Source organism: Cetorhinus maximus, chromosome 21 (assembly GCF_964194155.1).
Source record: "Cetorhinus maximus chromosome 21, sCetMax3.hap1.1, whole genome shotgun sequence".
NCBI classification, from domain to species: domain Eukaryota; kingdom Metazoa; phylum Chordata; class Chondrichthyes; order Lamniformes; family Cetorhinidae; genus Cetorhinus; species Cetorhinus maximus.
Window position 1 is genome coordinate 78589025 of NC_135899.1, and position 26023 is coordinate 78615047.

A 26023-nucleotide genomic window follows, 5' to 3' on the forward strand; every position below is an offset into this window, starting at 1 on the left:
TACATCATTCACAGTTATATCAACAGACTATCGATACACTATTCACAGTTACACCCACAGACCATCGATACACTATTCAGAGTTACACCCACAGACCATCGATACACCATTCACAGTTACATCAATAGACCATCAATACACCATTCACAGTGACATCAATAGACCAGCAATACACCATTCACAGTGACACCAATAAAGCATCGATATAGAATCAGTAGCTACATCCTGAACTACAATTAACAAAGTCTAAAGCATGCAGAAAATTTGGAGCCTAAATTGTTCTTTGGTAACACAATTACAATCAGAGTTTAGCAATACAATCAAAAATATGTTAACAGCCTAGTCATTTCAAATTATCCTTTTCCTGTCTCTTATTGTTAAACTGTACATTCCACAGAAAAGGACAATTTGAAATGATTAGGCTGTCTGTATATTTCTCATATTTCTGATTGTATTGCTAAGAGTTCTGAAGCATAAAGAACAATGTAAGCTTATTGAGTCATCTGCATGTCTTACTTTCATCTATTATAGTCCAGGATATGGCCAGGATTGTTGTAATAGTCAACTGATGTAACCATGAATGAGCTATTGATTGTATTCTTCTCCACTCTTCTTAGGCAGTCCCTTGGGATCGAGGATGATTTGCTTCCACTCCAGTACAATGGGTTCTGAAATAGCGGCTAAGTCCAATATGCGATCTGCGGACTCTGCCACATGTGGGGCAGATGAGGTGTTTGGAGGTTTGTGTGCTTCCTCCAATGCCTTGACTTCAAGTCTGCACATTCCGGACAAAGTCTCCCGACCTCAAGTGAGTCCTTTCCAATTTGGTTGGTCACAAGCCAGGATCTTCCATGAGTTGGTGGGTAGGTTTGACCTCTTCAGGGATGCTTAGAGGACATCCTTAAAGAGTTGCCACTGCCCTCCTGGCAGTCTCCAGCCACAGCCATGTTCTGAGTAGGGCAGTTGCTTCGGTGGTCTGGTGTCAGGTGTACGAACAACATGTTCTGCCCTGTGGAGCTGGTTTTGAATGATTAATGTCTTGAGGCTGGCCTCAGAAATTTATCACCATCCTCCGCCTACTTTATAATGACATGTAAGCTGCGATCCTCACCAACAGAACCACCACAAACCCTATCTCCATGAAAACTGGGGTCAAGCAAGGCTGTGTCACTGCATCAACACTCTTCTCCATTTTCCTCACTGCAATACTGTGGACTATTTTCCATGTCTTGTGAGCCTCTTCTCAACGATGGCAGATAAAGACAACAAAATTCATCATCTCTTCCAATGTGCCAGGTCAGCCTTCAGCCGACTGAGGAGAAGAATATTTGAGGACCAGGATTTCAAACCCAAGACTAAGGTCATGGTTTACCTGGCAAGTTGGCTTGGGAGAGGACGCTGCTGTTGGGACCACCTTTCTAGCCACTGGATTTGGAGGATCTTGCAAAGGCGCCTCTGGTGGTACTTCCCTAGTGCTTTGAGGTGCCTGCTGTTGTTTATCCGAATCTGTGAAGCATTTAGGAGCTTGGGGATCACTGCTGCCATGACCTTAGTCTCGGGGTGGGGGAGTCCAGTGTGGAGGGTGGGAGTCCTATGGGGGTGGGGGGGTAGTCAGGAATGGGGGAAATCCCCTGGGGCATCAGTGTGGGTTTGTACGATAGTTACCCTGAAGCTAGAAGCAGTTTTAATTTTTCTAATTTTTCCTGGAGCAGCACAGCCAGAACCATCCGAAGTTTGTGATTTAAATCACATATTCCCAGTGCAGGGCAACTGCCCATCAGAAGCTTGGACTTCCCGGGCAATGGCCGTGCAATCCTTACCTGGGAACGTCAATGGGGGGGTGGGGGGGGAATTCTCCAATGTACTTATGGAGTGCTCCCGCCCCAGATACATTGTCCTGGAGCCCGGAAATTAAGGCCCATTATCTAGTCATTATCACATTTCTGTTTGTGTAGTGTTACTGTGCATAATTTGACTGTCACATTTCCTACATTACAACAGTGGCTACATTTCACTAAGTGCTTCATTGGCTGTAAGGTGCTTTAGGACAAATGCCAGTTTGTGTTTCTGTGCATCAGGAAAAGCAGGACTCGGAATGTGTACATGATGTACAGGCAGAGCTGTGAGGTCAGCTGTCTGCGGGACTCTCAGGCTCTGCAAAAACAGAACCCAGCAAGGATTCCCACTCAACACAAAAACAAAAATACCTGGAAAAACTCAGCAGGTCTGGCAGCATCTGCGGAAAGGAACAGTTAACGTTTCAAGTCCGTATGACTCTTCAACAGAACTAAGGAAAAATAGAAGAGAGGTGAAGCTGGTTTAAGGGGTGTGGGACAGGTAGAGCTGGATAGAGGGCCAGCGATAGGTGGAGATTGCCAAAAGATGTCATAGACAAAAGGACAAAGAGGTGTTGACGGTGGTGATATTAGTTAAGAAATGTGCTAATGGTGACATTAAGGGTAGAAAGCAGGACGAGCAAGGTACAGATAGCCCTAGTGGGGGTGGGGTGGGGTGGGGGGAAGGGATTGAAATAGGCTAAAAGGTAGAGATAAACCAATGGATGGAAATACATTTAAAAATAATGGAAATAGGTGGGAAAAGAAAAATATATAAAAATTATTGGAAAAAGGGCGATCGGAAAGGGGGTGGGGATGGAGGAGAGAGTTCATGATCTAAAGTTGTCGAGCTCAATGTTCAGTCCGGAAAGCTGTAAAGTGCCTAGTCGGAAGATGAGGTGTTGTTCCTCCACATTGCAGCAGACCAAGGACGGACATGTGGGCATGAGAGCAGGGTGGAATGTTGAAATGGCAAGTGACAGGAAGGTCTGGGTCATGCTTGCAGACAGACCAAAGGTGTTCCGCAAAGCGGTCACCCAGTCTGCGTTTGGTCTCTCCAATGTAGAGGAAACCGCATTGGGAGCAGTGATTCCCACTGCTGATTTGCGATTAATATTCCTGAGTGTGCGCACGGACACTAGGTACAGACAAGAGTGGCTTCGAATCTGGGTTCCCATTCACTATCATAGTTCACGCATGGGAAGCAGAGGGTGCTCAGCAACCGAGCAACCGAGGACCAAAATGTTCAATGGCAGAGAGAAATCGGGGAAGTGGGTGTGTAAGAGGCAAAGATTCACCAAATTCACCTCCGCGGATTCTAACCCAGAGAGTCGACACCTTCAGCACAGCACGTCCTAAAACCTCTAAATCACAGCACGATTTTAACATAGTGGGTCCCCTTTGGACCCCACAGTTTCCAGTTTCTACATCCTAATGGGCCGAGTGTCCGCTCAGTATGTGGTCATATTCGCGCAATCAACCCAGACGGAAAATCAGCCGAACCAGCCCTAAAGGTGAGGGCACCTGAGATGTGAGTGACTTACATTGTCACTTAGGTTCGTGCAATTCGCCAACTTTTACTGTGTCTCAAGCTTCAATTCTCCAAGGTCAGACTCACAAAACTGAACGGTGCCCCAGGTCCATTGTGCAGGTTCAAACTGCGCTCAATTTTGGAGGTGCCCAGACACCAGAAGACATGTTTGCAAAGTGGTAAAAATTATTTAACTTTTTTTTGAAAAATATACTTTATTCATAAAATATCTGGAAGAACATTACAAACCATTTCAAAATCACAATCACAAAAGTACAATCAGATTCAACTTTTACACATGCATCACAAGGTGCATCAATACAATCAATGAATATTACAATCATTTCAATATGGTCAATGCAGACAATCAGACAATGATATTGGAGTTATCAACAAACATCATGTTGCACTCTGAGGTGCTTCAATACAATTATAATACAATTAGTAGTCAATGCATACATTCATTTTGAGCTGTACAGCCCAAGGGGCTCTCAACAGTTCCCAGCCCCTCGGTGCACTGTGGCAGAAAGGTCTTAGACAGCGACCTTTCCCCATTGCGCCTTTGCGGTGGCTGCCCCAAGCTTTAGTGCGTCCCTCAGCACGTAGTCCTGGACTTTGGAATGTGCCAGTCTGCCACACTCGGTCGGGGACAACTCTTTGCGCTGAAAGACCAACAAGTTTCGGGCAGACCAAAGAGCGTCTTTCACCGAGTTGATGATGTTAGTTAGCACCAATTAAATGACTGGATAGTTGAGCATGGTTGAGACAGACTTTTCAATCCACATGGTCACTGAGGACGCCGGCAACTACGCCAGAGTGTGATGGAGTCCGAGGTGTTACATTGGCAGTTTTCCAACCTTCTGGGACACCTGCCATGATGATGAAAGCAGAAGACCACCAAGAGAAAGCAGTAGGACCAGTGGATTCAGCTTGAAGCCAACCGAGTCACCAAACTACAGATTGTGAATTCCTTTTAACATTTACGGACTCTAATTTGACCAATTTATCCTTCCCTACTTTGTAATCTCTATTTGTGTGTGTATGTGTGTGTGTGTGTGTGTTTGTGTAAGCTTTGATTATGTGCCTGCATGCAAAAGTTGGTGCAAATTTTATTATTTACATTTAAGTATAATGAAGCTAACCTCTTTCTTCGTTAAACTCAAAAAAAAACAGGTTACTCACAGAGGACGGGACACCCTCACTCAAATGCATTTTTTTGGTGGGGTGGGTGGGTGATGAATTCATTTCAGCTGCAGTCGGTCACCACTCAAAATTCATCAACAATACATTTTAATGGATACAACAATTGCGCACATTATACTTGCCCGTGGTTGAGTCGGGATTTCATGGTTACGATTATGTAAATACAGTTTAGCTAAAACTTGAAGCGGTAACCAGACCAGCACAATTGCGCCCAAAGCAGAAACTCTTCCCCCCTCCCCCCCCCCATATCCCCATCCCACCCCCCTACACTACACCCCTCGGGTTGACAATTGTCACCTCATGTTTTCAGAGGCGACTTCGGAATCTGCAGGAACCTTTCCCTCCCAGCGGCGAATGAATGTTCCACATGCACAGCCTGAACCTTGTGCTTGGGGCCAGGGTCCCTGCAAGCGGCGAGGTGTTGAGATTGGCGGCTTTCATTGCTGCTTGTACCTTGGCGATGGGAGGGGTGTGAAAGTGTGTGCGTGTGTCTGGAGTCAGGCATCCCCTGCGCGGACTGTTTGGCCTGACACTCTGCCTCTTGCTGTGGTATTTGCTGGCGGGAGGTGTTGGGAGCCCGCAGACGGCATTTGGTCCATCCCGTTGTTGACGCAAGTCAAGTCGACCCCATCAGATTAGGGGCCGGGCAAGTCCCGAGCTTCCAGCCTATCCGCTTCCAGGGAGAAGCAGGGGCAAAAACAGAGCCTGGTGCTGGGGGTGGGGGGGATGCAACAGAGGTTAAAAAGAGTGAGAGGCAGAGCAGGGGGACAGAGTCACTGCGATTTGACTGAGCGGCTGCCGGCTCCCGCGAATCAGCAGAACCATTCCACATAACAACAAGGAGAGATAACAAGAACCCGCCTGAGATGGACCGTATCCCACAGGCAGGAGCCAGAAGCCAATCCTGCCCCTGCCCGCAGTATCCACATGGGCCGGGTGCCGGTCACCCATCACTTGGAGAAAGGTTAGATTCTCGTCTCCAGAATTTTCGTTTTGGCAAAAAAAAAACCCTGTGCTGGATAATGATCAAATTTAATTTCTGTCGAGAAGTTTCGGTGCGTTCGCCTGTGTCCCCACTGCGAACGGGTGGGTGGGTTTTGATACTCAACCCGCGACCTCAAAAAAGTTGCGTTGGTAGTGCCCCCCTTTAAGAAGCCCCCTCGCCTTGTCTAACTCTGCTGGGTGGCGGTGGGCAGTGCTGACCCGATGAGTAAGAGGGTAAAGTGTGACAAGTGGAGTTCCCTCAGGGCCTCAGCTTTTCACCAGATCTGTCAGTGACTTGGAAGAAGGAATAGAAGAGAGCTGGATATTCCATTTTGCTAATGACACCAGGTTAGGAGGCACACTGAGTTACGCGGATGGCAGCAGGAAGTTACACAGGAACGTAGAGAGGTTCAACGAGCGGAGGAAACTGGCAGATGGCGTTCAAAACAGGGAAACGTGATAAAACAGACAAACCAGAACATTTTCTTACTGGTGAGAGGCTGGCAGCTGTGGAGGAGCAGAGAGAGAGAGAGGGTGTCAATGTACACAAATCAGTATAAACTAGTGCACAGGTACAAAAGTTATCAAAAAGCCTAATGCAATGTTGATCTTGATCTCAAAGGGCTGAAATACAAAAGCCAGGAAATTAAGCTGCAGTTTTATGGAACCTGAGTCTGAGTCTATTTAATAATGTAATAAAAACAGAAAATGCTGGAAAAACTCAGCAGGTCTGACAGCATCTGTGGAGAGAGAAACAGAGTTAAGGTTTCGAGTTTGTATGACCCTTCTCCACAGCTGCTGTTAGACCTGCTGAGTTTTTCCAGCATTTTTTGTTTTCATTTCAGATTTCCACAGTATCCGTAGTATTTTGCTTTTATCTATTTAATAATGTGTTCAGTTTTGGGTGCAGCGCCTCAGGAACAGTATATTTGTCTTCAAAGGGAAGACTCCACAGATTGACCAGAATTATACCAGGGTTTCAAGTATTGCGTTATGAGGGCAGGTTGCACAGTCTTTGTATTGCCTTTAGTTTAGAAGATTGAGGGGTGAACTGATTGAGGCATTTGCGCGGAGACGGTGGTGCAATAATATCACAAGCTAGTGATCCAGAGGCCCAGAATAACACTCCAGGGATGTGGGTTCAAATCCCACCATTGCTTGGAGTTTGAATTCAGTTAGTAAAATCTGGGATGTTAAACTGGTCTCAGTAACTATGTAACTATCATCAATTGTTGTAAAATCCCATTTTGGCTCAGTTAATGCCCTTTAGGGAAGGAAATCTGCCTGCTCTGGCCTACATGTGACTCCAGACCCACACCCACAGCAATTGACTCTTAAAGGCCCTTGGAAATGGCCTAGCAAACCATTCAGTTCGAGGGCAATTATCACATCCCCATGAAATAATTTTTAAAAAGACAAAGGGTGGAGAGTTCAGAACAAGAGGAGCCAATCTGAAAACCAGAGCCAAGTTGTTCATGAGTGAAAGCAGGAGGCACTTTCCACAGAGTGGTGGAAATCTGGAACACTCGCCCACAAAAGGCTTTTGGAAGCTGGGGATTGAGTGGAGCTTCCATGATTGAGATTGTTAGGTAAGGCCACGTCATCAAGGGAATAAATTCAGGTAAATGGGGTTGAGGTTTAGACAGCCATGAGCTATTTGATTAGCAGGACAAGTTCAGTGGGGGCTGAATGGCATCACTAATGTTCCTTTGGCCCTATGCCTGTCATTACACAAAGTACATCCAGGGACGCATCCAACAGGGATCAATTGATAGCAATGAGCAGGAAACCTGACTGATTTCCAGCTCCCTATCCCGCGGGTACCGAATCCAGTGGTAATACATCCGACTGTTGCCTGGCGTACAATCAGTCATTCCAACCCAGGCTGGGGGTTTAACCTGTGAATGCCCTTATTATCTGTCTCTGCCCTGACTAACTGAGCCATCAGTGAGTTTAGTCAATAAGTTATGAATCAGTTTGCAGCCAGTGATATAAAGTAGAGCACAGTGCATCATGGGCCATTGCTGTTTGCCAACTTGGTGACACATTAAAGTCCCAGTAAACAGGATCATGTCCATTGGGGAGCAGGAATAAGCCCTTGTTCACCTGAGGAGCCAATCTCTAACTTCTTTCTGTGCTACGGAGATAGTTGCCTGGGAGTAAGTGTCGCACCTACCCTGTTGACCTGTGCGGCCGATGGATAGGAAAGAAAGACTTGCACTTATATATCACCTTCCACAACCTCAGGCTGACCCTGAGCACTTTAAAACTAATGAAATACTTTTGGAGTGTAGTCACTGCTGTAATGTAGGAAACCTGACAATTAATTTGTGCACAGCAAGTTCCCACAAATAGAAATGTGATAATCCCCAGATAATCAGCTGCAATGATGCAGATTGAGGGATAAATATTCAGGTCACTGGTGAGAACTCCTCTGCTCTTCTGCAAAATGGTGCCATGGGATCTTTAACACCCACCTCGGTTTAACGTCTCACCCAAAAGGCAACACCTCTCTGACAATGCAGCACTCCCTTGGTACTTGCACTTGGTGAGCCAACCGGGCTTATGGGTCTTGGCTCTCTGGAATGGAACTTGCACCCATGATCTTTCAACTCAAAGGCTAGCGTGCAACCCTCCGACCCACAGGCAAAGGTTAGGAGCAGCTCAGACACAGAACATGTTAATGACTCAGGATCTTAGTTATACACATCTTCTCTAGCAGTTAATAAGACAATACTGCAGTAGAGTTTCCAGGCTTCTGATAGTACGGAGTCCTCGAAACCTGCTCTACCCCCTGTCCCAACCTTTGCTAACCCTGTCTGTTGTGTTATTATTGACAGTGCTGATGGTATTTGGAGACCGTGGCTAATCACGCCCAAAGATATTGAAGAGGAACAACAAAGAAAGATGGCAACAGTAAGTTTGGCTCAACAATATGTTTCTCTCTCCCCATTCACTTGTTTGTCACAATGACAGCTCCAGAGTTAATGGCCTGTTCCAGTGTTGTCTCCTTCTGCCTCTTGTTCAGTTCCACCTTCGGCTCACCTCACATCAAAGTGACCGTTCTTCAGATGTGCGTGTGAGTGATGAACTATGTGGTGAACATATTTGACCAGAGCAGGCCTCACAGATGAGTCAGAGCCTGCTGTTAGCCAATGGGCCTGACTGGGTGGTGATGAGGAATGGGAATCTTCATATGTTGTTCACACATCAGTCCACAGTGAACAGCACGGATCAGGAGACTTGGCTCGGCTGCTACTCAGTAAGGAATGGCTGAGAGAAAGTCCTCGTTCAGTACCACCTCTGCATCACCCCAGACCCCAACCCATCTTGGGATCACACAGGGACTCTGCTGTATACATCCCTTACAACATAGCTCATAAAACTTAGGGGGAATGCTCTGACTGGATGTGTGATGTCCTGTATGAGTGTTGCAATGCCCAGCATGGATGTGTGATGCCCTGTATGAGTGTTGCAGTGCCCAGTATGGATGTGTGATGCCCTGTATGAGTGTTGCAATGCCCAGTATGGATGTGCGATGCCCTGTATGAGTGTTGCAGTGCCCAGTATGGATGTGCGATGCCCTTGTATGAGTGTTGCAGTGCCCAGTATGGATGTGTGATGACCTGTATGAGTGTTGCAGTGCCCAGTATGGATGTGTGATGCCCCATATTGATACCTTTACAGCACCAGAACTTGGGTGTCTGTGTGACTGTGAAGCAAAGTTAAAGAATGTGGCTCTGAAGAAGTCATATTCAACTCGAAACGTTAACTCTGTTTCTCTCTCCCCAGATGCTGTCAGACCTGTTGAGTATTTTTAGCACTCTTTTTATTATGCAGAATGTTTTGTTTATTCCAGCCCCAACATTCTAACCTTTCTGTTGCAGCTGACTCCGTCAGACATCAAACAGCATCAGCAAACACCCACCGGAGGCAAAGTCTCAGCATTCCGACACCCCGTCAAGTAAGTGTCCGATGGGAAATCATTTATGCTGCTGATTTTCAGGAGCAGAGAACTGCGAAGAACAAATAACTGATTGGCACATACATTTGGTGCCCAATTTAAACATGACAGGGCATCAGTGATCAGGGAACCTTGTTATTCCGAACCCTTGCATTCTCGGCCTCCTTACCCAAATACACTGACTCTAACTGTACGAAGCCCACAGATGCCCATCCTCTACCACTCACCCAATCGGCCGCTCTTCCTGCCTGATCTAAGACACTGAAACTTTGGGTATCCGCTTGTCGAAGCCCATGCCAGTGGAATTGCCGAGTTGCACCCAGCCTTGGCCTCCGCCATTGGCCCCCATCAAAATTTTCAGCATCGTGGGGGGGGGGCGGTGAGGCAGTCCCACCAGTCATACGGCTTTGGTGGGAGAGGAGGGCATGTTCGGAGTACCCCACCCCCAGCGACCTGACTGGCTGTGCCAGTTGAAGCTTGTGATGAAGGGTCATGGGGAATTTCCCCGAGAATCACAGTCTGGGTGCCCCCACTATTGGCAATGTCACTCCAGCAGACCTGAGGATGGTTATATGGGACAATTTCTGCAGTGGGACAGTTAACTCTGAGGCTGGGAGTGTGGGGAAGGGGAAGCTTTTTTCTGCATTTGATGCTCTTAATCACATTGTTTGTGGAATCTTGCTATGCATAAATAGGCTGCCGCATTTCCTACATGTCAACAGTGACTACACTTCAAAAGGTACATCATTGGCTCTAAAGCACTTTGGGATGATCCAGAGTTTTGAAAGGTGCTATATAAATGCAAGTTCTTTTCAAGTTTTTTTATGTGGGGAGTTTGACACTAGGGGTCTGAAATGCAAAATGAACAATTCCCCACCGTTGACATACTTCATCTTCTTTCAGGCAAAAAAGAACGCTTTTAAGCAAATTGTAATCACCTAGATTTTTGACCTTTCATTTTTCAAAAATTACTTGTATTTGTCGAGCACCCTTTAATGTGGAAAAATACCCCAAGGAGCTTCCCGCAGAGCAAGGGGTAAAATGGACAGTGAACCAAAGAAGATGTTAGGACAGGTGACTGAAAACTTGGTCTAAGAGCCAGGTTTTAAGGAGAATCTTAAAGTAGGAGAGACAGACAGAGAGATTGAGGGAGGGAATTCCAGAGAATGCCACCAATGGTGGGGTTGGAGGGAGGGAAGCAGAGACAGAGGAGGAGAGGAAGAGGGAAGGAAAAAGGGAGTGAGGAGTCAAGGGGAGGGGGTGAAGATGAGAAGAAAGGAAAGTGGGAGTGAGGGAGGGAAGGATTAGGGGGAAGGCGGGAGGAATGGAGAGAGGCTGTTACATCTTCTGGCTCCCATAAGTTAGAATTAATCACGCTTTAGACTCAAGACCTTGGGGCTTCATCGAGTGTATTTCTTTCAGCACCCCTTTTGGCTGGTTGGCTGGTAGACTGATGCATTGGTACTTGTCACATGGCTGCAGTGTGACAGACACTAGAACTAGGGGACACAAAGATAATAGGTCTTCCCTTTAAAATGGAGATGAGGAGAAATTTTTTCTCCTCAGAGGGTCGTTAGTCTGTGGAATCCTGTTCCCCAGAAAGCAGTGGAGGCTGGCTCTTTGAATTTATTCAAGGCTGAGTGGGATAGATTTTTGATTGACAAGGGGTTAAGGGCAGGGTGGAGGGGAGGCAGGTATGTGGAGTTTTAAGGCCACAATCAGATCAGCCATGGTCTTATCAAATGGTGGAGAAAGCTCAAAGTGCCAGATGGCCTATTCCTGCTCCTATGTTCCTATGACAGTGAACGTGGGACCCAGGGTGTACACGCTCATAATATTTCGTTCCTATCTCTTTATGAATAACATAACAATATAACAGAGAGAGTGACGGTGAGGAAAAAGGTACAGAGAGGGATGGATGGAGGGAGGGAAGGAGAGAGGGAGGGAGAAGAGGGAAAGAGGTTCAGGGAAGGACAGAGGGAGAAGGTGGGAAGGACAGAGAGAGGGAGGAGGCCGGAAGAAGGGATAGAGGAATCGAAGGAGGAAGCGAGGGAGAGTGGTGATACGAGGATGAGTGTTTTAAATTGAAGGGATCTGAGGGTTTACAGCAGAGACAGCCAGTGAAGTAACTCCCCCGGTTTACCACCTGCTATCAGTGGAAATTAAAATGTTGGCAGATCTGACGGAGCATGTGAAACACTTAAACAATATTCTCTCTCCTTCTTCACAGACTTCTCTGGCCCAAATCCAAATGTTTTGATTTCTTATACGAAGATGCAGCTTATCTGTTGGCGAATTTCCCGGTGCAGGCAACAATCTCGTTTTATCAGGAGAGTGACAGCGAATCAGAGAGTGACGATAGCAATTAACCCAAGGCAGGATCCACTGTGCAAGGACACTATTATTTAACACAGTTGTGGACCTGTAGTATGTGCAAAGCATGTGGCTGGTAGCATCTTATCAGCTGAGGATTGTTGGTCTCTATTCTGTATATTTACATATTAATTTATAATTAAGAAGCCTTAACTGTATTCATTTTGTATTTATTAAGATCTAATTAATTTTGTAAATTAAATTTTTTTTATCACATCTGTGTCTTTAGAATTTTTATAACTGTTTAAATGTGAATATTTGCTCAGAACTGGAGGAACAGAAAATAATCCATTGTTTCCAATCTTTAGTCATTGGCCCATGATTCCTATTGCAAATAGCACGAGGTAAAGGTAAATGGACAGGGATGTAAAATAGGCTGTCGATTCACTATGATAAAAACAAAAAGCTAAAAGCTACTGCGGATGCTGGAAATCCAAAACAAAATAAAAACAGAATTACCTGGAAAAACTCAGCAAGTCTGGCAGCATCGGCGGAGAAGAAATCAGTCAACGTTTCGAGCCCTCATGGCCCTTCAGCAGAACTGAAGCATAGTTTCAACAAGGGAGAAATATAAATTGGTTTAAGGTGGTTGGGGGGGAAGAGACACATTGAGGGTGTGGTGTGAGCAGATAATCAAAAGATGTCAGAGACAAAAGGGTCAAAGAGGTGTTGAAGGTGGTGGTCTTTGACAAAGACCACCACCTTCAACACCTCTTTGACCCTTTTGTCTCTGACATCTTTTGATTATCTGCTCACACCACACCCTCAATGTGTCTCTTCCCCCCCACCCACCTTAAACCAATTTATATTTCTCCCTTGTTGAAACTATGCTTCAGTTCTGCTGAAGGGCCATGAGGGCTCGAAACGTTGACTGATTTCTTCTCCGCCGATGCTGCCAGACTTGCTGAGTTTTTCCAGGTAATTCTGTTTTTATTTTGTCGATTCACTATAATCCTTTTGCACAGTCACATAGAGTCAAAATGCAAAGTATTGCGCATTGAAAATGCAGACTGGGCTCAGAATTGCATCCCAAACAATAAGGAGAACCAGGTTAAAAAAAAAATACCAAGAACAGTTCTACAGAACTAGAGAAATGGGCGTGTTGTTGTCCAGCACCACCTTGTGGCGGGATATTATATCGCACCCAGACGCTGTCCAGTATAGGAAGTTGTGCTTTGACATTGTACAGTGAAAAATACTATGCCACATTTACAGTGAGGATTACAGTGAGATTAAATATCAAGTCTTGTAGAATCTCTCCAGGACCAAATCTGACTCTGCAGTTTTGAGGCTTTCTGTAATGAGGCTGCTTTAAACTTTACTTCAGGCAGACCTTATGCCTGTACAAAGTTTTGCAGAGCCAGTTTTGAATCACACAACTAGCTGTGTTGAGGCACTTTGATTTAACACTAGGGCATTCAGATTAATCTACAGAACAAGAGGTAAAAGAGTGGACATCTAACCAGAATCAGAACGTAAGGAACTGAGAGGTTCAATCTGACAATCAATCATCGCACAAACAGCTTTTATACAATTTCAAAAAATAAAACGACATAAAAATTACGAAAAAAACTACCAAGTATTCTACAGATTAGCTGGTCCTGGAATTGTAACTAAAGGCTCACAAAGATGGCCCTTGGTACATGGCGATGCTTTAAATCCACCGATATATTTTCTTGTAAACTGGTTCCAGAGTCACCCAGACTGCTATGACTTTAAAATTAATTTATGGGATGTGGACATTCCTGACATAGGCCAGCGTTTATTGCCCATCCCTAATTGCCCCTGTGTCATCTTCTAATGATACCTTCAATTCTGTTCCCAAATAGCCTATTAAATTGGCACTTGACAGTGACTGGGCACCAAGTGAACTGGGATAGACAGTGAAAGACCAAGAGACAGTGGTATCCCCAGTAATGGCTGAACTTGCTTGATGCTGGGCCCGTGCTAAGAATGGAAATTATTATGCTCAATGGAAATAGAGAAGGGAAATATGAGAAAGAGAGAGAGAGCGAGGGAGAGAAAGAGCAAGAGATAATTTAAAGGAAGGGGTGGGAGAAGGTAAGAGAGAGAAAGGGAGTGGTGAGAAAGAGAGTGAGAAAATGAAGGAAGTGTAACCTAGTGAGAGTAAGGGCCCATGGAACTGTACCTTTGGGAGAGGAGGAGAAAGAGATTGGAGAGTTAAGAAAGTTGTTGCATGAACTTAAAGTCAAAATGAAAAGTCCACCATTCCAGCCACCACCCTCTGTCACACCACCACCCATAACCATCCCACCGTCAGGATGTTAAGCAGCTCTGTTTTCTGTGTAGTCCTGGATACAACTTTGGAAAATTGCAGTTGTGCTGCACTGGGGTTTGAACAGAATAAAGGAACACTTAGGGAGGATTGTGAACAAGCTGTGCAGAGCAGCCAGGGCCTGGGCCAAGGAGAGGTGCTACCTGAAGCCTGAGTGTAACACAAACATGTAGCAGGACCAGGAGTTGATGAACACACCATGCTGAAGGAGATACACTTTGCTTCATTGTGATTCTTCAGCAATCTTTTCCAAAGAAAGCAAAGGCAAAGCACAGCAAATTCAGGACCCTGGTGTAAAGAAAACCGGACAGGAACATCGTGAGGTCATCGTCAGTAGTGCAGAATGAGAATATTTCCATTTGAGAAAGATTACAGTTAATCACCATCACTGTGGGTTCTTGGACCATCCATACTGAACAATGGAAGACTGAAAGGGGTGAGCTTGCAAACACAAACCAATACTTCCCATTATATTTAACCCAGTAATCAATCATAGGCTTTAGGCAACTTGGTGGCCATTTTAAATATACAGACTATTTGAAAGAATCTGACGCATATAAATGGCAGACAGGCCATGAAGATCACAGTAAAGAGGGGCCACCTCGCTCTGCAGATCACATCGTTTGGCCTTCCAATGAAGGAAGACACGCTACTGCATCCGATGCCAAGGTGAACAGCATGAGGAAGCACAACTCCGCCTCCCCACTGCTGCCTTGACAAACGGAGATTTTTTTTTTATTCAGCCAGCATTTATTGCCCATTCCTAAATGCCCCTTGAGAAGGTGGTGGTGAGGTGAATGACAAAGATCAGGGTAGCCCTGGCCATTACTAAAAGCCCAGCACTTGACATCACTGACAATGCAATGGAAATATTGCTGCCCCAGCGCAGGTAAATCTCAGCCCTGACGTCGCAGGTCAAGCTTTTTCCTGTGGCGAGAAAGAGAGAGCAAGCGAGAAACAGCTCACAAATCCTGTACCAGAGCAACAGGTTACAGCTACAACATCCACTGTTTGCCTCTTGTGGCGCAGTCCCTCTCCCTGAAACATGCCAGGTTTAACAACAAGCTTGCTTTGCAAAAGAGGAACTTCAGGCCATTGTGACTGTGCCAGCAGTTTGCTATTTTCCAGCTCTGTCACCAGGGGCCTGTATCTTCCCCAGCTTCAAACGATCATGAGATAAAAGCAAAGAACTGCGGATGCTGGAAATCCAAAACAAAAACAGAAACAGAAATACCTGGAAAAACTCAACAGGTCTGGCAGTATCGGCGGAGAAGAGCACAGTTGATGTTTCGAGTCCTCATGACCCTTCAACAGAACAGATGTTCTATTGAAGGGACATGGGGACTCGAAACGTCAACTGTGCTCTTCTCCACCGATGCTGCCAGACCTGCTGAGTTTTTCCAGGTATTTCTGTTTCTGTTTTTGCTTCAAACAATCATGAATTGTTATTTCAAATGGACTCCACTTTAATGCTCCCGGAGAAGAACATCCCACACTTCAAAGTATTCTCCTATCCTGTAACCTGTTCACTGACAGCCCGCAGAGCGTTAGAATGGGCAAACACCTGACTTTAGAATTCTCACACGTTTTTTACTTCATTCAAGGGTCTGGGGTGAAAAACTGTTGCAACATTTGATGGTCTGCTGGACGTCTATGTGATTGTGCTAGCTGCATTCAGTAGATGAAACAGTTTGCTTAATAAACCCTTAATCTCATTTGTGCTACATTATAGTGATCTGAATTTGATTAATAGCACCAGGATTGCTCCTGCAATTTTAAAAAGCTGTTGGGTGTTATTTTAAATCAAATCACTTACGCTCACTACACATGGTATGCTCAGCAGTTCAGTGTATTGTTTATTGAACTCAAGAAAGAGCGTATGCGATGCGTGCACTGCAGTGAGGACATCCTCCCTGAAATCTCTCACCTGCTGCAGCCACAACTGCAATTTCAGGTCAGGGAAAGGACTGCATTCCAGTGGCTGTGAAGGCATCTGTTGCAACTGAGATCGTTTGTGCCCATTGTCTTGGGCGCTGCCACAGCCCTTAGACATCCAAAAAGTGTCCACCGTGCACACAAACGCTTTTGGGGAGAATGGTGCCAGATGCCATACTGATGGGGGCGATAGCACGCGCACAGTTAACATCCACTAGAGGTCCGCAGAGCAGGTGGATCATGCTGCCAATCCGTGTGCAGCACTCCAGCTAATGCCCACTCTTAACATCACACGACTGAACACGTGTTCACCAGCAGAAAGACCATAAGACCATAAGACATAGGAGCAGAAATTAGGCCATTCGGCCCATCGAGTCTGCTCCGCCATTCAGTCATGGCTGATAAGCTTCTCAACCCCATTCTCCTGCCTTCTCCCCGAAAGGCACCTCCGCCAGTGCTAATTAAACACATTAGACTACTTAAAGGTTAGTTGTTGCTTGATTTCTTCTGGCTGTTGCTTAGATCCTTACAACTGGCGCTTTCTATAGTTGTTTCAAGTTGCAAAAGTCTATACAAGGTGGTGCAGCAGGTGCTGAAGGAGATCTTGCTGACTTCATAGCTTCTGCACAAATCCATTGCTCCCAGACATTTGTTGCACTAATAGGCATTCCTGTTGGAATACAGAATGACTTTGAGAATGAACAGAAGCCATGCAGTGCAGGACAATAAGGGAGAGGGGGAGAAGAGCTCTCAGCACAAGGGGATATATACCCAGTGCGTTTAGGGAGCAATCCTCCTACCTGAATTTGAGAAATAGGGTATGCAATGTGTGCACTGCAGTGAGGACATCCTCACTGAAATCTGTCACCTGTTGCAGCCACAACTGCAACCTCAGACGAGGGAAGGGGTTGTATTGTCAGTGGCTGTGAAGCTGGCTGAGGCAATGAAGCTTTATGTGTCAGGCTCCTTCCAAGCTGGAGCTAGAAATATTTGCAAACATCTCATAGTTTCCATCCACTGTTGCATAAGGGAGGTCACTGAGGCTCTGACATACCCACATTTCATTCCCTATTGCCAATAGGTGGAATAGGCACATGGCTTCACTAGGATTGCAGGCTCCCTCATGATTCAGGCAGCCACTGACTACATTTATGTTGTTTTACAGGCACCACATGTCAACTCTGTCCAATAAAGAAACAAAACAGATACCACGATCTGTGACCATGGGCTGCCAATCATGTAGGTCCATGTCGGTACGCTAGCCGCAGCCACGATACCTTCATTCTGTGGCAATCCATGCTGCCAGCTGCATTTGAGTCACCACAGCAAACTAAAGGGTAGCTTTTGGGCGACTAGAGCAGATGGCATGGCCGATGACTCCAATGCACAACACATGCATGCGTAACATAGAAAAGATGAAATCCATGCAGCCACATAAAATGTGGCAGAGCAGACCTTTGTTACATGCTGCAGCAATGCTTCCACTGCCTGGACCGCTCTGGAGGTGCCCTGCGGTACTCGGCAGAGTAGGTGCCCAAGCTCGTTGTTCTGTTGCATCCTGCATAACCTTGCCATCATGAGGGCACAGCCCTTGCCACCAGCTCTGCGACAAGCATCAGACCAGACTTAGGCGGCAACAGCAAGGGGGTTCCGGCAGGGTTGCGGGGATAGGAGGATGAACACTGCCATCATAAGAGTGGAGAGCAGGTTTATGTTCCATGGAGTCATTGCCAGGCCCCCAGAGCAGGGCCACAACAATCCCAGTAATCTGCTGGAGGACAGATTGCTGGACCTGCTGTGGCACCTTGCCAAGCACTTTGCATATTGCCATCCACAGCCATGACAGATTCCACGATCTGCGACCATGGGCTGCCAATCATGTAGGTCCATGTCGGTACGCTAGCAGCAGTCACGATACCTTCATTCTGTGGCAATCCATGCTGCCAGCTGCATTTGAGTCACCACAGCAAACTAAAGGGTAGCTTTTGGGCAACTAGAGCAGATGGCATGGCCTATGACTCCAATGCACAAACCCGTGCATGCGTAATGACGGCAGCAGGCTGAGCATCCACCATCGCACTCAGACATTGGGCGGCTCCTACGGGTACAGCAACTGAAACTGCTACCTCGGCCTTCAGCTGCTGCATTACGATTGGGTCCATAAGTGTGCAAAGGGAGTTCCATGCTGGAGGGGGTGGGCTCTAAGTTCTGCACAAAGCCCTGTGTCAAGTTAGTGCTGGATTCCTCTACGTTCCTTGATATTGATTTAAATTTCCTAGCAGGATTTCCATTGTACATAACCAACAGTGTTCTTCTGTAGCCTGCCCCATCAAAATGCTTGTCCAAGTCGTCTCACACAGGCACCTGCGTTATCCTTGCCCGCTGCCTGGCTGCAGGCCACTCTTGCCTGGTGTCTCACCACATTCAGAGTCCATCTCTATGCTATCCTCTAAATTACAATCAGTGTCAGTATCTGGGCTAGTGGCTGCGAGTATGATATTAAATAATGGCACATCTTCATCATCACTGTCTTCTTTCTGTTCCTCCACTACCTGGCCAGGTTGTACATCTTGGGCACCTGTTGGGGTACAGCCCTAAAGCATGGGTACCTTTTGGGTGCAGCCCTACCACATGGACTCCTGTTGGATTGCAACCCTACAGTGCAGGCAAGTTGGGGTAAAGCCCTAGACTACTGATTCCTGTTGGGGCAAAACCTTAGAGTACTGATTCCTATTGAGGTAAAGCCCTAGAGTACTGATTCCTATTGAGATAAAGCTGCAGATTACTGATTCTTATTGAGGTAAAGCTCTAGAGTAATGATTCCTATTGAGGTAAAGCCGTAGAGTACTAATTCCTATTGAGGTAAAGCCCTAGAGTAATGATTCCTATTGAGGTAAAGCCCTAGAGTACTGATTCCTGTTGGGGCAAAGGCCTAGAGTACTGATTCCTGTTTGGGTAAAGACCTAGAGTATTGATTCCTGTACTGATTCCTGTTGGGGTAAAGCCCTAGAGTACTGATTCCTGTTGGGGTACAGTCTGCAGTGCCTCAGTCAAAATGCCTGGATGAGTGCAGCTCTAACAACACTCAAGAAGCTCAACAGCATCCAGGACAATGCAGCCTACTTGATTCACTACACCCACTACCTTAAACATTCACTCCTTCCACCACCAACGCACATTGGGAGCAGTGTGTACCATCTACAAGATGCACTGCAGCAACTCACCAAGGCTCCTTAGACAGCACTTTCCTAACCCGTAACCTCTACCACCTAGAAGGACAAGGGCAGCAGATGCATGGGAACACCACCACCCACAAGTTCCCCTCCAAGTCACATAACATCCTTACTTGGAATGATATCACTGTCGTTGGGTCAAAATCCTGGAACTCCCTCCCTAACAGCACTGTGGGTGTACCTACACCACATGGACTGCAGCAGTTCAAGGAGGCAGCTCACCACCACTTTCTTGAGGGCAATAAGGGATGGATAACGAATACTGGCCTAGCCAGCGACACCCACATCCCGTGAAAAAAAATGTAAAAATTCAAATGTCAATTCTTTGACAGGGAAACAAGACATCGAGATTGGGCAATGAAATTCATTCCTTACCAGCCTCGATAAGGTAGCAGCTAATGGACAACAATCAGGAGTCAGAATCCTGCTGCAATCCCCCCTCATCCCCACCGCGGCACCATACACACACCCTCACTCACCCAGTCAAGGAAGAGTACAGTGAATTAGCTGAAATTAGCCAACTCAGTAAAGCCTGGGAATAAATCCAAGGATTTTCCTGATATGTTGTTGGCCATAATACAGGGAAAACGCCTTGCTTTTCTTGAAATAGTGCCATGGGATCTTTAGCCCCCACCCAAATGGCTGGAAAAGGCGGATGACGCCATGTTCAATAAGTCAGCAGAAACAGTGCCTCAGAGTACAGCACTCCATCTTTTCTATGTTACTCTATAGACAACTTTCTGACTCAGGCAAGGGTATGACCAGCTGAACCAAGCTTGCCCAGCCAACCACAGGGAGTCGTCAGGATCTGGCTGTCCACAGTGACTGGTGCAATTCTTCCCCTTGCCATTAGCTTAATACATGCTGACATGACACTGCTACTTCAAGATGGAATTGCCTTTTCCTGAAACAATCTTCAGCTCTCGGTAGAATTATGAAGCTGTGGGATTTCGAAGGTTCCCACAGGACAGTCTTCGCGCACAAAGCAAGAGCAGTGAAACCTGTCCCGCTTTCCCCACTGGCCTGGATCAAATTCACTGGACCAATTTGACATCGAGACCTGTTTAAACAAATTGACAAGTAATCAATCTCTCACATGGGTGTAGATCAATGTCTAAGATGTATGTAGATTGGCGAATTGTTTTATTTCAGTGTCACCTCGCAGGATGGTGGGATTCAGCCCAAGGCTTAGCATTCCTCACTCACTCAGTCACTGCCAATTTGGTTCCTATGCTGATCCAGGAGGAAGGACACAGTATACTTGGTGCCATCTGCATGTTTGGCATCCGGTCTAGGGTTGCCAACTCTGGTTGGACCTATTCCTGGAGGTTTCATCACATGATCCATTGTCTCCACAAGCCCTGCCCCCAGACTCACACCATTGGCCACCTCACATGTCCGTCCTCACAGATCCCCATCTTTCCATGGGCAATTGGCAAGTTAAATATCTCTCCATTACCCAATTGGAAGTTCCCTGATTGTCAAATGGCCTTTTCCCCATCACCAGTACTTTTTCAACGAATAAACAAAGACGTTCAAAGAAAATGTAAAAAGGCAATTCATTTTGAATGTCACTATGATTTTCCTTCCAGTGTTGGTTGCAGCAGAGTCCCTGAAGATTAATCTTCAATTCCTGCAAGACTCCAGGACAATTCTCATTCCTAATCAGCTCATCTCCTTCAGCCCTCTGCTTCTTTTATGGCTTGGGTTTATCATGTCCTTCTTCACTGCATGTCCTCTTCTGCGCTTGCTGTTGGCCCAGCTTTCAGCCATTCCAACACTGCACATTTCACCTTGTTACCTTGCTCACCTCCTTCAGCAGTTAGCTCAACACCATCTGACCATGAGTAGCATCTCTCCTACTTCCTGCTCAACATTCATCATTTGCTCCAAATGCTGCTAGGAAGCTTTCATTACACAAATGACTCGGTTATGGAGCGGTCTGAGACTTGCCCCTACCCAGGCCTTAATGCAAAGGGACGCGGGCGGAGGCTAGCATGATAACCGGCAATAAGATGAGGTAAAAGCAGAAATTAATTGTTGTGAATTGTAGAATGCAATGCTTGAAGTTTTGGGTTGGAGATAGAAGAGTACGCTCACTGGAATCCAAGAATGCCAAGATTAAAAGGATACGTTACCATCCCTGCTGCAGAATTCCATTTGTTTAGAGATTTGCTGATGGTCTGTCGGCCGAGATTGGGTCTTGCGCTGAAACACCAACATGACCTGTGCATAATGTAAGACTCCACCTTGGTAAAGGAAATAAAACACACCAGGATGGCCGCCCGGAAGCCTGTTAGGTGGCTAATTGACGATTAGAATGTCCACTATTGTTGACTATGGAGGCTGCACAACATTTTGGTGGCTAGCTGCTGGCACAGTCATGGTGAATAAAAAGACACTTGAGACACTGGATAGGCTAAAGATTGAGAAAGAGGAGATATTTGAAGGCTGGTTACTTAAAGTTAATAAGTCACCAGGACTGCATGGGATGCATCCGAGGGTACTGAGGGAATTAAGGGTGGAAATTGTGGGGGGACTGGCCATAATCTTTCAATTTTCCTTTGATACAGGGGGTGGGGAGGGGTGGTGCCAGAGGACAGGAGATTGGAAATATTACACCCTTGTTCAAAAAATGGTGTGAAAATAAACCCAGCAGCTACAGGCCAGTCAGTTTAACCTCAGCGGATTTGGAAGCAATAACCTGGGACAAAATTAACAGTAACTTGGACAAGTGGATTAATCAAAGAAAGCCAGCACAGATTTGATAGAGTCAAATCATGTTCAACTGACTTGACTGTGTTTTTTGATGAGGTAACGGTGAGGATTGATGAGGGCAATGCAGTTGTTGTGTTGCACATGGACTTCCAAAAGGCATTTGATAAAGTGCCACAGAAAAGGCTTGCCAGCAAAGTCAAAGCCCATGAAATAAAAGGGATAGTGGCAGCATGGATACAAAGTTGGCTAAATGGAAGAAGGAGTGAACAATTGTTTTTCAGACTGGAGGGAGGTATATAATAAGATTCCCAAAGCTTTTCTTGATATATATCAATGACATAGGCCAGGATTTTCCACCCCGTCCGCGGTGGAGGTATTTGGTGGCAATATCAGAGACTTTCACGAGAAGGCCCTGGTCGTGTTCCCTGGCAACGTAAATCCAAGACGTGATTTCCCCTCCCCTGAAAATGGTGGGACGCGTTTCACACCGTTGAACATCGGGAACTTCATTGTAATAAATTTGCATCTAATTATCGTGGCCGCACGCCAGAATCATACCCCCACGTCAAATTTAAATCCCACGTCCGTATGATTTCACAACGGCGTTGTTTCCGACTGCCTTTAAAAGGTGTGAACCTGGTGACCTCAACTTTGAGGGGAACTCAGAGGTGAGTGCACCCAACTTTGTGCAGCGCTCGCGATGATCCCAGCAGCTCTGCAGATTCGCTGGGGTAACAGGCAAGTCTCTGCAGCAGTTTCTTCGTGGCTGGCTTGTGGTGCCGGGGCAAGGGCAGTAGTGCAAAGGGGGAAGCGGGAGAAGGTAACCTCGGGGCAAGGATGACAGTGCAAAGTGGGGGGGGATGTCATGGCAGCATCGACTGAAGTTTGAGCACAAACACATGTGGCGGTGGGGAACAAAACAGCTGGGCTAATGGCAAAATATTTCAAAGATGAGCACTCCAACACAGCTGAGAGCCTCTAGCTCAAGTGACATGCTTGGAGTCAGCCTAGTCAAGCAATTGTGCCCACTCAAGCAGCACTAATTCCTCACAGTGCCAATGATTCCTCCTCTATTTTTAACCCCTCACATGCACAGTTCAAACTCGAATGAGTGCTATGGTGCTGCAGAACCATTGTGCAGCTGGGCGATCCTGAGGACCCTGTTGGGAAAGGTGGCCATCGAACACTGATGGAGGGGTGCACTCCTGGTCCCTTGCATTATGTTTCCGTTGACATTGAAAGGTCGCCCTCATAGTACAAGCAAACTGGGAAGCCTTGGAGTCCAGGTTAGGAAAATGAGATGAGAGTTCAGGATGCAGCTGAGTGGCCAAAGCTATCGCCACTCAGTCATGTGGTGTGGACAAGTGCTGGGTGTGGGAATGGTGAGCCATCATGCACACTAAACAGTGGCCATCCATATGGTGGCCTGGACTCTCCGGCATGTGTTATGGGGCCTTGAGAGGCAGCCGCAGGGGGTGACTTGACCAAGTGTGGTCCTTAGGAGACAATTGTTGACACTCTCATCTCAGGCATAGGGCATTTTCCTAATCTGAGCCCCAAGGTGCCAATCAAGTGGGCTGCTTTGTCCTGGATGGTGTCAAGCTTCTTGAGTGTTATGGAAGCTGCACTCATCCAGGCAAGTGAGGAGTACTCCATCACACTCCTGATTTGTGCCTTGTAGATTGTGGACAGGCTTTGGGGAGTCAGGAGGTGAGTTACTCGCCACAGGATTCCTAGCCTCTGACCTGCTCTTGTAGCCACAGTATTTATATGGCTAGTCCAGTTCAGTTTCTGGTCAATGGTAACCACAGGATGTTTATTGTGGGGGATTCAGTGACGATAATGCCATTGAATGTCAAGGGTTGATGGTTAGATTCTTTCTTGTCGGAGATGGTCATTGCCTGGCACTTGTGTGGCATGAATATTATTTGCCACTTGTCAGCCCAAGCTTGGATGTTGTCCAGGTCTTGCTGCATTTGGACATGGACTACTTCAGTATCTCAATGGTGAACATTGTGTAATCATCAGCAAACATCCCCACTTCTAGCCTTATGATGGAAGGAGGGTCATTGATGAAGCAGCTGAAGATGGTTGGGCCGAGGACACTACCCCGAGGAACTCCTGCAGTGATGTCCTGGAGCCAAGATGACTGACCTCCAACAACCACAACCATCTTCCTTTGTGCTGGGTATGACTCCAACCAGTGGAGAGTTTTCTCCCTGATTCTCATTGACTCCAGTTTTGCTAGGGTTCCTTGATGCCACACTCGGTCAAATGTGGCCTTGATGTCAAGGGCAGTCATCCTAACCTCACCTCTAACATCAGCCTGAATGGCCTCACCCTAAATTTAATTTACGTCTTTTGATTTATATTTACACACCAAGGAAACTAGTTTATCTCTATCAGCCATAACAAAATATTTAATCATCTTAAACAGCTAAATTAGATCATCTTTTAACTTGTTACACTTAGGGGGATAGAAGCCAAATCTATGTAACAAGTCTTCACTGTTTAATGCTGCTAACCCTGGTATCATTCTAATGAAACTGTGTTGCACTCCCTCCAAGGGCAATATCTCCTTCCTTTGTTGTGATGTCCAGAACTGAATGCAGAACTCTAAATGGTGTCCAAACAGAACTTTACATATCTGCAACGTAACTCTCAACTCTTTGTATTCATGCCTCCTTGAAGTAAAGACCAACATCTCATTATTTTATGGGTTTTTTTGCACCTGTCCACTAGCTTTTAGTGATTTCTGTACTTGCAGCCCTAAACCTTAGTAAAGACACACAGCTCCTAGCATCTACTCAGACCTATGAGGGTTTATTTGTACTGCTCGATCACAACACAGTTTAGGGATTGAACCTATGGCTTTCTGGTTAGAATCATGCTAAAGCAAACAAGTTTTCTCAAAAGGTCTGGTCATGTAATAGTTATTTTATGGGACAAAAAATCCAGAGGATACGTGTTCCATGGCAGTTTAAAACAGAGATTCCTCAAAAGGCAATGGAAGCAGAGCCTTTGAATATTTTTAAGGCAGAGCTAGATAGATTCTTGATTAACTAGGGGGTGAAAGGTTATCAGGGGTAGGCAGGAATGTGGGTTGAGGTTACATTCAGATCAGCCATGATCTTACTGAATGATCCTAATTTGTATGTTCATTTGCTCATATGTAAAGCAGGAAATAAAATGCTGGAATCAGTAAGAGTGACAATAATGTTGTCAGTTTTTCGTGAAAACCCAATTGGTTCATTCATTTCTCTATTAACAAGTATCCTACTGACAGTCACTGCCCAGGCTCACAGTCTAAGGTCCTGTAGTTTAATGGTTTTATTACTGGACTATTAACCTAATGGGTGTGAGTTCAAATCTCACCATGACATTAAGTTTTGAAAGTCTGGCATTAGTAAGAGTGACCATGAAGTTTTTAGATTGTCCTAAGAAAAATCAACTGGTTCACTAATGTCCTGTAGGGAAGGAAATCTACTGTCCCTACCCAGACTGGTCCATATGTGATTCCAGTCCCATATCAACATGGTTGACTCTTAGCTGACCAAGCACACCATTCAGTTGTACTAAACTGCTACACCACCACTGTCATCGCCACAGAGAAACTAACAATAGACTATAAATGGCGGCTTTCTGAGGATAGGAGAATAAAACTTCTAACTTTACACATCTTGGAGTTTCAGGCATGTCTGGATGATATTGTACATCGCTATGAATTTGAAACAAGCCACCAGTAATGTAATCCCCAGGCAACTCAAACTCTGGCCAAAGACTGTCCAAGTCTCCTCCATCAGTCCCAGAGTGTCCCGATGAATAAGCTGACACAATAAGTAACACAAAGAGCAGCATTGTTAATCAGTAGAAACCATTCACTCATGTTCTGATATTAACATGAACTTGATGATGGGCATAAAGAAAATAAACTCCTGTTTATTAATGGAC

General features: G+C 45.9%; 1 protein-coding gene across 1 annotated transcript in view; it reads left to right on the forward strand.

Moving 5' to 3' along the window:
* The window catches only part of LOC144695186 (protein ripply2-like), a 32275-nt gene extending 20287 nt beyond the window's left edge, over positions 1-11988 (forward strand). Inside the window, exons 2-4 of the mRNA XM_078566070.1 lie at positions 8394-8469; positions 9441-9517; positions 11748-11988. Coding sequence (XP_078422196.1) covers positions 8394-8469; positions 9441-9517; positions 11748-11886 — 292 coding nt within the window. The 3' untranslated portion in view covers positions 11887-11988. The remainder of the gene's footprint in view (positions 1-8393; positions 8470-9440; positions 9518-11747) is intronic.
* The last annotated feature ends 14035 nt before the right edge of the window (positions 11989-26023 follow it).